Source organism: Lepidothrix coronata, unplaced genomic scaffold (assembly GCF_001604755.1).
Source record: "Lepidothrix coronata isolate B3197 unplaced genomic scaffold, Lepidothrix_coronata-1.0 Scaffold62, whole genome shotgun sequence".
Taxonomy (NCBI): domain Eukaryota; kingdom Metazoa; phylum Chordata; class Aves; order Passeriformes; family Pipridae; genus Lepidothrix; species Lepidothrix coronata.
Genome location: NW_016690242.1, coordinates 4380465 through 4395314, shown reverse-complemented (window position 1 = coordinate 4395314; position 14850 = coordinate 4380465). Strand labels below are relative to the sequence as shown.

The following is a 14850-nucleotide window of genomic DNA, read 5'->3' as shown; positions in this document are numbered from 1 at the left end:
TGGGAGACTTGAGTATCCAGCTGGAGATAGTAATTTATAAAATCTAAAGCCCTAATGCACATATATCATATTCTATCCTAAGGAACTGTGGTGTCCCTCATAGAAAAATCACCTGGTCATTAAATTTCACATATAAAGTTCAAGACATGATATAACTAGTGTTTTAAAAAAATAGATCAGTGGGATATAGGCAAAAAAAAAAAAGATAGAAAGTAATTGAAATTTGTTGTGACTAAAACTTGGAGGAAAAAACTTGGCTGAGGATGATCCCTAGCATGGACAATTTTGTCATGCCTTGTCAAAAGTCACAGAATTTATGCCAGGTAAATTTGCTTTTGCCTGGAAAACTTGCTAACATATAAGTATTGGCATCATAGATGGCACCACCTGAATCCATTTGCCATCGATTTATGTGAGAATTGTGTGTTACCTGAGGAAGGCCTATGGTCCAAGATTGAAAAATTTACTTTTGTAACATGGTAAAGAAGATGCTGCAACATAATTATTTTATATGTCAAAAGGTAGCAGATTTCTAGTGTTTAACTTAGAAATTATGTTTTAATGGTGTTTGTATTAACTGATAATTTCTTATTTAAGTGTCTGAAGAAAACAAGAATTATGGAAGGTCATAAGTAGTAAGTATCTTGATTATTTTTTCTTATTCTAAAGAGCTAATAGCATTTGGTGTGTTGAATTGTCACAACCTATATCACACATTATGTTCTGGCATCTATTATTTATATGAAGTCCCTAATGTCAGTAGACATGCTGTTTAAAAAAAATAAAAATAAAAACTGAAAAATTGCCAAAGACTAGAAAAACAAATTAAGTGGCTAGATAGAAAAATAGGATATCAGTTTCCTGTGTAATGGAAATAAGTATGAACTGTCATATTTCAAGAGGTATTCTGTGATCATCAGCTTCACAATAAAGTACATCCTTCTTTCAGTTATATTTTCTGATTGCTTAACAAAACCTAAGTATGTGCATGGTTGCTTGACACAAAATCCGTCTTAAAAGGTATTGACAGGTTTCTACCAATTGTCCACCAAATATTTCAGTAATGTGATTATGAGTCTTTCATTATTTTAATCTTAAACAGAAGTCATTAAATGAAATTAGAAGCTCAATTTGTGTGTAGTAGTAAAAAATTATATTCCTCTTATTCTTTCAGTTGGTTTTATCAGTCTTGTAATTCAGGAATCTGTACTAATCCCAGCATTTTTTCTTAATCTTTTTGTGACCTAATATTAATAACTCATTTTTATTCCTTGCACAATGCCCCTAGAATTTCTGGGAACCTCAATTGAGGTAGCTATCAAGGCTAGTTAACATCAGATGAATTATGGTGTTTTCTTGACTTGACCACTGAAATGAGATATCAGTTATTTGCACAGCTGTAGCAGAAGTTAAAGCACCCAAACAGAACAGCTAGGGCCTTTATAATACCCTGTGAGCGGTTTGACGGGATTTTTTAATTAATATTTTAAAAATAATGCTACTTTAAAACTTTCATATTCTGTTTTCTCATAATGCAGGGGTATTTGTTAGAGGTTGTAGATTTTGTATTTTAAAGGTGTAGCATTTATCAAGTCAATATAGTCTTCACCAAAGTTGATAGGCTGTCTGTTGTCCATGTGTGTAATGGTTTGTTTGTACAGAATTCCAAATGAAATGTGGTATGTTTTGCATGTGTTGTTTATTTTCTGCTGTATCACCAAAAGACCTTTATTTTAATTTTAATTAAATACATAAATTAAATTCTTGGAACTAGTGTTTATGTAGAATTAAGTGGGTAAATATCTTCACTTTTCAAGTTTGGAGAAGAAGCCAAGAAGTTCTGTGTATAAGTGCTTTTTAAAATTTAGTCCCTGCTCACTTCCAGTTTAATTTCTTACCCTCTCTTTGGTGATTAAGGCACTATTGCCTAACGCACTGATTAAAAGTAACAAAGCAAGTAACATACCCCTGTGAAACCACCCTTTGGGGAAGTGTACCAGAATGGCTGCATTATTTCACAGCAAATATATATATATGTGTGTGTGCATATATATGTATATATATGTGTGTATATATATGTATATATGTGTGTATATATGTGTGTATATATGTGTGTATATATATGTGTATATATATGTGTATATATATGTCTATATATGTGTATATATGTGTATATATATGTGTATATATGTGTATATATGTGTATATATATGTGTATATATGTGTATATATATGTGTATATATGTGTATATATATGTATATATGTATGTATATGTATATATGTGTATATATGTATGTATATGTATGTATATGTATGTGTATCTGTGTATATATGTGTGTATCTATGTGTATCTATGTGTATCTATGTGTATCTATGTGTATATGTATATATATGTATATATGTATATATGTATATATATATGTATATGTGTATGTATATGTGTATGTATATGTATATATGTATATGTATATATGTGTGTATGTATGTGTATATATGTGTGTGTATGTATATGTATGTATATATGTGTGTATATGTATATATATGTATGTGTATATATGTATATATGTATATATGTGTATATATATGTACTTGTGTATATATATGTACTTGTGTGTATATATATATATGTGTGTGTGGAGATATATATATATATAAATCAGAGGATCACAGAATGGTTTGGGTGGAAGAGACCTTAAAGTTCATCTAGCTGTAACCCCCCTGCCATGGGCGAGGACGTGTGTCTCGGTACATGACTTGATGTGTGTGTTGGGTCTGAAGACCTCTTGGGGTAGCATCTCTGAGCTGTCTGTGTGTTGTGGTCAGTATCTCACTAAAGAGCCACAGTTCATCACTCCACAGGTAGAAGGTATTGTTTTTCAAGATAAACTCAACCTCTTTAAGTTTCCTAGAATATTTGATATAGCCATTTTTGGCAACCATTTACTTCTAAAGAGCTGCAAAGTTACTGCAGCTTTTTATACATGAATATGGGGGAAAATGTGTGTACTTTTGCAGAAATGAACAATCATAGAATCACAGAATCAGCTGGGTTGGAAGGGACCTCCGAGATCATCAAGTCCAACCCTTCATCCACTACCACTGTGGTTACTAGACCATGGCACTAAGGGCCACATCCAGTCTCATCTTAAAAACTTCCAGGGACGGAGAATCCACTACTTCCCTGGGCAGCCCATTCCAATGTCTGGTTACCCTCTCAGTAAAGAAATTCTTTCTAATATCTAACCTAAACCTCCCCTGGCACAACTTGAGACCATGCCCTCTTGTCTTACTGCTGGTTGCCTGGGAAAAGAGACCAACCCCCACCTGGCTACAACCTCCTTTCAGGGAGTTGTAGAGAGTGATGAGGTCTCCCCTGAGCCTCCTCTTCTCCAGACTGAACAGCCCCAGCTCCCTCAGCCTCTCCTCATAAGACTTGTGCCTGAGTCCCTTCACCAGCCTAGTTACTTTCCTCTGGACCTGCTCCAGGACCTCAATGTCCTTCATGAACAATGGAATAACACCTCCTAAAAGAGGTCAAGATTTCATTGTAAGGCTGTATTTTATAGTAAACCATCTTGGTATGGTTTGACTTTTGTGGAATATGTAGTTTGTCTGTAGATTACACTTTTTATTAGATCTGCTACAGGAATGCAGAATCATCTGTCAATAAAAAAATAATCCTTGAAAAAAAGGTTACCTATTACACAGCCACAGTTGTCATGTAGTCATTGTATAAAGAAAGATGTGAGATATCAGTCTTTCATGTAGCATGCTCAAAAGAGATGAAGGTTCTTCTATTTCTTTTTTTATTCAATTACAAAAAAAGGAGAACAAGAAATGGTCTAATCCCATTAATAAAATGAACTGTGTGAAGTCCTGACAGTGCTGAAATGCCATGGAAATTGCTACCTGCTTAAGCAACTCTGCTAGTTCACTTGAAACTCTCCTATTAATTACATGAAATAAAAAGTTAATTCCATGGGCTATAAATCAATCCATAATGCATTCGGAAGAATTCTTTGCAGCTGATTATTTGGCAGTACTGCATGCTTAAGACATTTGTATTGAAAGCAGTGTATTACTTTCCAGAGTAGGATTGGAAATATAGTACTGATGTATTTGCTTTGTTATTAATGCATAATGAGGAAATGCATGTTAGAATATATGCCTGCATGCAAATGAAATATTCTTAATACAAAGGTATTAATTAAGCACGTTAGACTTAATTTTAAAGCATCCAATTGAAGTTTTCAATTTTATTTCTTAATCTTCTAGCAATTATCCAAGAGAATTTTATGATCAATATGCTCAAAGTCAAGAAAAATCAGTGGTCAATAAAATGCAGCAGAAATACTGGAAAACAAAACAAACCCTTATTAAAGTTACAGGAAAAAAGGAAGATGAGCATGTTGTAGCTTCAGATGCAGACCTGGATGCAAAACTAGAGGTTTGTAATGTTTACATAATGTATGTTCACTGTTTGTTAATGTTTAAAGTGTTTTTATTTTCACCAATCCTCTAACGTGTACACATAATATATAATAACGTATATTTTTTTACCATCATTTTCACGTAATATCTTTTCCAAATTTTGGCAAAAGTACGTATGTAAAGTCAGTCAATATAGTGCCATTTTGTAATACAAAACCTCATGTCCTTCAAACTTTGTTTGGAACCTAACATCTTCTAGATTTACTTTCATGTGTTGGGGACAGATCTTTTCCTTTTGTTAGCAGAGGGGAGCAGGAGATCATCCTTAGTCTGTGTCAGTTTAAGGTAGTTTATTTTTTTTAATACTATTCTATAGTGTATGCAAATGACAATCTCTATACAGATACAAAATACCACATATATCACAAAAGCTTGCAATATACCAAGAAGGAGCAAGGTGAATAGTGCGCTCTGCACTCTGGAGTTTTCGAGCATATTAGTGGGTTCTGACATGACCAAAGAACCTTCTGAAAGTCTGTAAGATATAAATAAGAGAAAAAATCCTGCTATGTGACAAATACAGTCCTGCTGTCAGTATCCTCAGCCCCACTGAGAAAAAAAAATAGCTTAAGGTTCTGCAAATTGAAGAGCTCAAATGAATTTCAGACAAAGTAAAAAATAGAGGATGGACTACAGAAATGTAGCCATCCAGTTTGTGTCCATGTAAGTTTTGTTGGTATTGTTCTGTTAGGTAAGGATAAATGTTTTGCCTTACTGGTTTTCTTGCAGTTTCTTAAAAAAAAAAAAAATTGACTTCACAGTTTGTTCAGGTTTTAGCTGAAATACAAGAGGCTGTTTTACAACAAACACTAGTGGGAACTTATAACATGGTGATTCTAGCTATGGGGTCTTCATGATGGGTTGTAAATCAATAGTACTGATGCAAAACAAGCTGTACGGATGGAACAATATTTTTTAAATACATACCTGAGTTTCTACCATGTCTACTGTATTGCAGATTCATTAAAAAGGATGCTGTGTTAGCTCAAGTGGGATTGGAAATAGAGAAACTTGTGTTTCAAAAAACTATAACCATGTTTTCACTTGGGCACTTTCTCACCTACAAGTCGCACTCCCAGTTTAAAAGACAAGACCTGTGTAAATGTATAGGAAGTCAAGCAGCTGTGAAGGAAGGCAGCTACTGGGCTAGTAATCCATTTTACTTAGTTGTGTAATGCTTGATATGGTGGAGTTTAGGTATAAGTTGCAGGTTGGAGGTTTTAGATGGAGAGATAGAAAGAGTAGTAATTCTTCTATTTCCTGGAAACAATCTCCAAATTTAGTCAAGACTGACATTTTTTACCTCTACTTCCTTTGGAAACTGCTGCTTTATAAATTTGGTTATACCAACAAAACGTTCAGTTTAAATCAACAGCTTTCTATGTTGAGATACCTATGCAAGTTGGTTCCACTAGACTTCACAGTATGAAAAATTCAGTATGCATATTGCCACCTGTGATAAACATGATAGACATTTTGATAACTCTTTGCTCTACTGGAAGTTTTTTAGAAATAGATTTGTATATCTCTGTATATATTCAAAGATATCACCTAAAAAAAAAAAAAAAAGCCCAATGCAAGTAGTTTGGTTAACTACCAGCTGTTCTCTTGTAAGTTATGATTGGTCTGTAGTTTCAGTGGATAACTTAATTGAAAGAAAAGCACAACTGGTAAAGAAAATACTTTCAGGCTAGAAAGATTTCTCATTGTTCAAGAAGGAAATAATGATCCCTAATAATTTCTACAAAAATTAAGTTCTTCAGTGTATTTTATTTATCAGTATTTCTTGCATGCACTTAACAAATTTTTTGTGTATTTTCTTTCAATATCAGCTGTTCCATTCTATTCAGAGAACATGTATGGAGTTACTGAAAGCAATTGAACTGTATCAAAAAAGGATTTGTTGTAAGTATGATCAAACACAGTAATTAAAATGGTAAGAAGATCTGCATTGTGGAACCATTAAACAAGTGAAAAAGGGAAAATTAAAATGGGGAACTACTAGTTTCATCCTATTTTAAAGTAAAAATAACGTTCCTTGCAAACAGCTAAAAGCAGATTTTCTTATTTGCTTGAAGATTTCCTAGATCTTAAGTTTTATATATTGATATAATGCAGTGATAGGTAGCAATAATTACTGGAGAAAGCTTCCTTTAAGTTCTTTTTCTCACTGCTTGCGTGGCTTGTTTACATTCAGAAGTCTTTTGTCTAGAAATCCTAACTCCTTTCTAAACTGTTTTAGTTTTTCTTTCCATCAGGATTGATGATGAAGAATATTTGGCTTATTACTAGTTTTATAATTAAGTAATCCATGCTATTATGATGAATTTGATAATGCCGACTTGGCTGTAACAAGTGTACAGTAATTAGTGACGGTAATTAGTAAGAGACAGGGACCTAATCTGGGAAGTTTCAAACAGCAAGTTGTATTAAATGTCTGCTAAAGGTTCTCTGCAATCAAAATTGTTTGATTCTCTGCAGCTGTGATTTTTGGCCTGGAGAAGAGAATCCAGCTTTGGAGTCATCTTTCAATTTACCTTCTTTTCTTGAATGTTATCCATATTTTCTCGAGCCTTTCATTTTTCTTTTGCCTATCCAAAGAGAGTCAGGGATAATGGAGGTAAAATTGAAATAGAGATTAGTAGGGTATTGAGTTCAAGAAGTGTTCCATAGGAGCGGGTGAAATCTCTGATGCAGAGACATGCATGCAGAATGTTCTACCAGAGTTCTACCATAGTCTGCATTGGAGTTGACTGTCATTTTGGTAAAAATGACAGGAGGACTTCAAGAGATCTTGAAGTCTCTCCATCTTGATAGTGGGAAGAAATTGGTACTCTAGGAGACAGCCACTTTAGAAGACAGACAAGGCCATCATGAAATGTTTTTGTAAGGATCATGAAGATCCGTGGTCCCAGTTTGGAAGTAGTCAACAATTCAGTGTAAAAACACTTTTCTTCCTCTTCTTGTTTAAAAAACAATCAGTTACTTTGAGGTAGACATATTTCAGATAGTTGAAATGTAGTGTTTGAATTGTGTAGAATGCTAAAATTGTCAAGTAATCTTGCAAAGTAATTTGAAAATAAGTGTTCTTTAAAGTGAAGTGCTAGATTTTTCATATGAAAACTTTTTATGTAATCAAGCATGAAAACTGGTGAGCAAGAGAAAAGCAGGCAAATTAGCTTCTCTGAAAGTATGCTACCAAAGATCAGCTGAGGCAGTCCAAGTGGTGAAAAAGAATTTAAAAACCAACCAACCAAACCAGACAGAACCCCAAAAATCCAACACTAAAAGATACTACAATCAAGACTAGGCCTTTTTTGTAATCTAACCAACCTACTTTTTTTTTTTTTTCTCCAAGAAATAACATGTTTCTCCTGTTGTCTTTTGGCATTGATGGAATTTTGTGACTCTTGTTAAGTATATCTGTAAATGTCTCAAGTAAATCAGATCTTATGAAATGCAGGAATTCTGTGAAATTATTTACTTCTGCTTTGTTGCTTGGACTTAGACTGTCTTAAACTATTTGATGTTAAGGCAGTTTTAAAGCTGTTAGAAACCAATTAAATAACATATTTGACCACTCATTTATTTTTTGTTAGTTCTGTCTCAGGAAGAAAACGAATTGGGGAAATTTCTTCGATCACAGGGTTCTCAGGATAAAACAAGAGCAGGAAAAATGATGCAAGCTACAGGAAAGGCCCTCTGCTTTTCTTCTCAGCAAAGGTATATGGTTTGACATTACTGTCTGATTTACAAAGTACATGTGATAATTGTAGTTGAGTCATTGTTGGCATAATTCATTTAGCCATTGGAAATGTGTGAGGAACCAATTGCTAGGAAAGTTATTGACCAAACCTGCTGTAGTATTGTCAATACTACTGGCTTATTTTTCAAATTTTGCCTGATCCTGCTTTTTGTCTTATGGACCTGCTGTGTCTATATCTCTAGTGCCTATTCAGCTCAGCAGTTCTAAAGCTATACTGGTGCATCTTTGTGGCCTCTCTAGCAGTGAGGTTGTAAGGGAGCTGATGTCAGGTCCCTGCTCTGCTTGGTGGCAGTTCTCACTCTGCAGATAAATGCTACAGCAGGCTCACTGTAGAGGTGTCTGGGTCCTGGGACAGAGGGAAATGAATAAGGAAGTACTTTTTTTCTGGACCATGGAGTCTCATATCTCAAGTAGACAGAGGAGAAAGGAGGAGTCTGAATGTTATTTTCTGCTTTAACCTTACACTATGAAGCCCCCACCTCCAGGAGAAGATCCTAGAAGATCCCTTCTGAGCTCATGTAGATTAGGTAGAAGCAAATCAGTAAAAGGTAAGGAATCCAGAGGGACACACATGCGCACAAGCATATGCTGTTACCCAGAGCCCTTGAGGACTCACTGACCCAGTGTTTGCTCAAGGAGTTTAAAAGTAACAGTACCTGATGGCATTATGATGCTTTTTTTTTAACAGTATTGGGACCATGGAAGTTTGAAATTTATCAGCACTTGTGAGGAGAATTTTATTCCATTATGTTTTACAGGATTTGGGGGGACTTTTAACTATTGTGATACTTTTCAGTTTTAGCTTAACAGTGCAGCTGTTTGGCTCAAAATAAAATATTCCATACAGAGCACTGAGAATTTAATATGTTTACCTTGGGCTAGAATTTGGTCATTAGCACCTCCAGTAACAGCCATGAGGGGGATCTTTAAAGCACATGTGAGGCACCCTTGAGCAAAAGCGCTGATGATTTGCTTCTTTATAAAGCTTAACTGTTTGTAGAAATCTCAGTGTATGGCATATCTACATAAACTGAATTTTCCTTTGGATGTCTAGGTAAGTATTTGTAGAATGAGAAAAAATGCGGGGAAAATCAAAAAAGCCACACTTAAATGTTCACATTTTATTATATGTCCTACTCAATGCATTTTTAAGGGCATCTTTTAAAATAAATTCGCATAAAAATAAAAACAGCTGTTTGTCTTTCTTCTCTTGAGCTATTGTCAAGCTCATGTTGAAGTTGGGACTACTTTTATTTGTGTTGCATGCCAATAGCTAGCTCAGTACATGGAGATCGAGAAGACATAATTTCTTGATTACTGGAGGTGAAATTAGAAATTCTCTTAGGCTGAAGGTCTTCCTAGCACATTAAACTAAGTCTGTGCTCTTGTGGAATGGATTGAACCCATTCCAGTGAGGTCACTGCTTGCAAGAAATAGGAAAGCAGAAGCAGCAGGAGGAAGCAAAGCAAAAGTTGGAGTAATCCTGCCTAGTTCTGAGATACCATTAGGAGTTGAAGTGATGGCATAGGGAAGACAACAGTGTCCCCTACTGCCTTTCCAAAGTGTGGTTGCCAGAAGAAACATTTAGGAAAATGTCCAAATCCTTCCAGAAGGTAAATATCCTTCAAAGGAATTGTTCATATTCCTTAAAAAAAAAAATCAATAATTACCTACTTGACAGATGACTTTTTTTATTTACATTTACATCTGAAGATTAAATGGCTAATTGAAGTGCTTTTTGTGGGGTTTAACATGTCAATCCTGATATAACTATGGTATTTGTCCAGTAATAAATTGCTTAAGGAACATTTTTAGAGTTGTTAAATGAAACTTATGGAGGGGAATCGTAATAACATACACATAAGCGACTTGGCAAACTAAAATACATAGATGCATTAGAATAGGGTCCTTTTTCACTCACACATGTAAATAAAACCTCACTTCTTGAACAGGAAGGTTGCAAGCACCATCTTCATGCAAAATTACCCCGTTCATGTGCACCCCCAGCCAAGTTACAGAACTATCTGATCATATACTAAGACAACTATTTTGGCTGTCAGTAGTTGTATTACTCCTTTGTTTATCAACTTGTTTAACATATTCCCTTCCTTCCTTTCTTTCCTTCATGCCTTCCCCCAGATTAGCACTGCGTACTCCTTTGAGTAGATTATATCAAGAAGTGGAGACTTTCAGATACAGGGCCATCTCAGACACCTGGCTGACAGTAAACCGGATGGAACAGTATCGGACTGAATACAGAGGAGCTCTACTCTGGATGAAAGATGTGTCTCAAGAGTTGGATCCGGATCTTTATAAGCAGATGGAAAAGTTCAGGAAGGTATGAAGTTTCCCTTAGTTTCGTAGAAGGGGCTGCCTGATAAATGATGATGAAGCATGATTTTGGTTCTTCTGAGGAGGACATAATTCAGAAGCATTAAGGATGCCATTTATCTTAACTAATCTTTTCTGTGTGGGCTCTAAGGAAAGGCGTTTTTCAGTACTGTTTTCAACTTCAGCATACATCTTTATAATTAAAATAATATATATTTTTGAAGAAGATTATCCAATTTTAAATACTTAACTGTGATGCCTGAATGACTAATAGAAGAAGGTACGTCTGCAGTCAGAGGGGAAAGGGAAAATTGATTTTTGCAACTGAGAGTATGGAAAAACAGAGATGCTGTACTATCTGCTGCTAAATTTTGGGGTGCAGTTAAAGACTAACACTTTCAGAATTGGCTGGTTTTGTATTTTGGGGAGGAACTGTAGATCTGGAACTTATTTTTAAGTTCCTTATGCGGTTCGGCGTGGCTCTTGGGCAACTGCTAAACACTAAAACTGCTAGGAATGCACTCTCCACAAATCGTCTTTGTTCAGTGTCACTCAAGTTTGCTAAATTCCTCCCCTCCCAAAAGACTACCAAAATCCCAAGTCCTAGGTGGTGGTACGCAGTTTTGCTACCAGGTTTGAGTACAGAATTAATTTGAGCTGATCCTTTTACTTCAGGAATGTTCATGAGAACTTCACATTTGCTAGTGAGGTTTTAGAGCCGAGTTTGTTACAAGTCTATAATGTTCACGGTTTGCTGTTTATGTATGCTGGCTATCAGGAGGAGTTGGGATCTTAGGTGTAACCTACTGGCTTGTTCTTTGAGTAAAAGCAGTAAAAAAATTTACAGAAATTGTTGATAATTGAAAGTAAAGGTCTAATTACAGAAATTGTATTAAATTGTGTATATGTATATGCGTGTGCATATGGCTTAGAGACGGGTCATGTATAAAAGAGAAAGCACTGTTCATCAATAGCTTCAGCAATCTGTAACTGAAAGTGTTTCGAGATAAAAGATACTTAATGCAGGACTTTGAATAAACCATCCTAACGGGAAAGGACTGGCATGCATCTAGGCTGTGCCATTTTTTGTAAACTGAAGTGGTGACAATAGCAATTAAAGAAGGGATGGAGCAAATGATACCCTAGTTAGTCATCTAATCTTTATTTAATGCTTCAGTACAGGATATTCCTGTACGTCTTGTGGCACCAGACATGTACTTTATTATGCCTTGTGGGAAATGTTTGTAATGGCAAGTTCTTGCAGGTAAAATAATTGGTATGGTCTTGGCCTCAGCCGATTGCTTATGTATACTGTTTGATTTATTAGGAAAACACTTGAAAATGGAATGTTAGAATGAATAAAGCAGTACTGATAATGGTCATAGAAAACTGATTTATAACTTTCTTTCAAAACAAGTGCTATGGAAGGCATAAATTATATAGATGACAAAGTAATTAAAATAATGTAGGTTTTGTGCAGTGAGCTGCTATAGTTAAAAACTTTCATGTGAAATTTCAGTGATCTTGGGTTGCTGTACTTCAAGGTCAGCAGAAAGAGGATTTTTTTTTTTAAAGAGTTCTCACAAAACTTAGTAGTAAGTGGAAATACTAAGTACTAAGTATTTTGAAATATTTCTAGGTCTGAAATCCATGACAATTCTGACATGAAGAAATGAATGTAGATTCTAAAATTCTGTACTGTTACCTCAGACAGTTAAAATACCCGAAACTTGAAAGTCTTTTGAACAGTTCTTTTCTCCAACTGTCTGTCAACTGAATTGGCAGAGAACAAAAAGCTCCACATTTTGTAGCCAACAAAGTAAAGAAATGCCCCTGGTATTCACTTCTGTACATACGCCATCTGTGCAACAGGCATATCAAATTAGTCTTTGAAGATTTTAATACTTTCAGAAAGTAAACTTTTTCTTTGTTAATTTTGGGTAAAAAAATTACTGAAATAAAATCCTCAAGCATAGTGTTCCTAGGTAGCTGTTGCTGAGCAAGATGCAAGTGTGTTTTTTAGTGCTTTACGAAAACTAATGCTGGATAAGGTAGTCCTAAATAATTAAAGCAGAGGAGTCTTTATTGTCTTTTTTTTCTATTTTTGCTTGCAGATCTTAATTGTGCCATGGTGTGGCAGTGTAATGCTGAGGTTTTAGGGCTGTTTTTGAATCTGTAACAGCAATTTAAGAAGTCATGCTAGTTTTGCGTTGAGAAAGATGTTATAATTGCTGGTATAACGCTTTTGGTTCTAAAACATACCATTGAAGTGTTTTGATCTGGAGCTGCATATTGAGTGATACACCACCAAATAGTTATTGAAGCTGATCCTGTCAGAGCACTTGAAAAAAGTTTTCTTCGGACTTCTAATTGTAAAAATTCTAATTATTACTTCAGTAAATTTTTTTATTTCAAGTAAACAGTGCTGGTTTAATGATCTTTAATGCACCTAATGCAACAACAGTATTTATATCACTTGGTTAAAGGACTGTTTTTCAAGTATGAAGCCTTTTATAATATAATCCTAAATGTATCATTATGTATACAGATATGGTACTTGTTTTTGGAGACCAAAGCTAAATCAATCCAGATGGGGTTTTCATACCTTCCCTCAGAATAGCTCAGGCTAAAAGATCAATAGTTGAGTCAGTATTTTCAGAGCTGATAAAATCTGATTTAAAACGCTGGCATTTTGCAGCTCTCTTTCAAAACAATGAGGTACATGAAAGAATTTTCTAATGCTATTCTTAAGGCGTCAGCCTAAGTATGCAAGACTCAGACTTTCAAAGTCTCTCAGAACACTGTAGAGCAGCCTTTTTACATTGTTGTTTGAAGATATCTCTGTGATTGTAGCTACTTGAGTCAAAATAAGGAAATAGATGAAGTTTTACCTTTCACTGCAGAATTCTATAAATGCTATATAACTTTATTCTTTTTTTTTTCCATTAACATTTTTTATGAACAATCCAGTGCTGTTCTGGATATAGAGGTCTTCCATCCCAAGTTTGGAGTTTGAAGTGTTCCTTGAGGGATTCTAAACAGCGCAGTGGCAATGCTGTGATATTTAGGAGAATCTGAATGAGCTAATACCCCTTTACCAAATTCTCCACACTGATCAGGTTTTTAAGGTTCTTAAATCTGGGATGTTTTATCTGTCTGGAGACTGTACACTATAACATGAGCTGTGCAGTCATGTAAAAATATAGACCAAATTGCCCAAGTGCTGATGTCCTCCTTCCAGCTCCAAAAAAGTTAAGCTTCTCCAGGCATTTTCTGAGAAGGAATGTGACAATGTGTAATGATAGGCTATGATACCAGGCAACAGCCTTCCATCTGCAGCCTGCAGGAACACAGAAGGGACTGCTGTTCAATTTTACATAGCTAGGCTATCTCAGATGCTTATACAATTCAATATAAACTTTCTCATCAAACCTATGTATTTCGGTGCCACCCATAACAGGTAAAAAGTGAGAGCTGAAAAAAATTATCATGCTGACCTTTAGGCTAACTGTAAGAAAAATTGCCTCTGTGACATGATAGGTTATTTATCGTGCTACATTGATAAAGCAAATTAATCCTTTCTGTATTTCTTTTTCACTTCCATTCTTCTACTCCTCTGCTTTCCCTTTGTTCTGAGGCTTGAACCAAAGCTGGAGTGTGTTTGTAAATACCCAGTGGCTATGCTGGGATCCCTGGGACAAGCTGCACTGCAGCGGTGTACTGAGAACTGGGTACCTGGATGTTTGGGCTCTGTTTCTCCCTGTTGTGTAGACCTCTGCTTTTGCCAAATCTGTTTTTTTAGGAGCTGTGCTTCTGTATCAACCAAACGAATCTCAGATGGGACAAAGAATGGGTTGAAGCTGCATAAGGGTAAACAGTGATGCATGGGCTGGTTGCAGCAGAACTTTCTAAGTGCTTTTGAATTGATCTGCTTGGCATACTGTGCAAGTCTTGTATCTGTCTATGGTACTTGGATATTACAGGAATTAATATTTGAGTTTTTAAAGCAGTATGCATTAGATGGGGTGTTGTCTACAAAAAGAGTTGAGTGTTGATTGATATAGTTGCATGGGATCTGTGATGGAAACAAGTAGCATGGTTTGTGCTGGGCCTCTTTGCTGAACCCTGAACTATTTCAGAGGTGTTAACTAAGTGGAATAGATCACACTATGGAAGAGATTTGACGAGATATCCCCTCAAAGATCCTAAATTATTACAGAGCCTTTAATGTCAAGCTGTTACTTTGCATGCAACTGTTGAG

The 14850-nt window shown here is 35.4% G+C and overlaps 1 protein-coding gene across 6 annotated transcripts in view; it reads left to right on the top strand.

Annotated features, from left to right (window-relative positions):
- The window catches only part of ICA1 (islet cell autoantigen 1), a 71271-nt gene that overhangs the window by 11120 nt on the left and 45301 nt on the right, over positions 1–14850 (top strand). For 5 of the 6 annotated variants that reach the window (XM_017817779.1, XM_017817781.1, XM_017817780.1 and 2 more), the window contains 5 exons: positions 598–635; positions 4277–4448; positions 6325–6397; positions 8092–8215; positions 10398–10596. In XM_017817779.1, coding sequence (XP_017673268.1) covers positions 619–635; positions 4277–4448; positions 6325–6397; positions 8092–8215; positions 10398–10596 — 585 coding nt within the window. In that variant the 5' untranslated portion in view covers positions 598–618. The remainder of the gene's footprint in view (positions 1–597; positions 636–4276; positions 4449–6324; positions 6398–8091; positions 8216–10397; positions 10597–14850) is intronic. The other variant, XM_017817784.1, reaches the window with a different exon arrangement.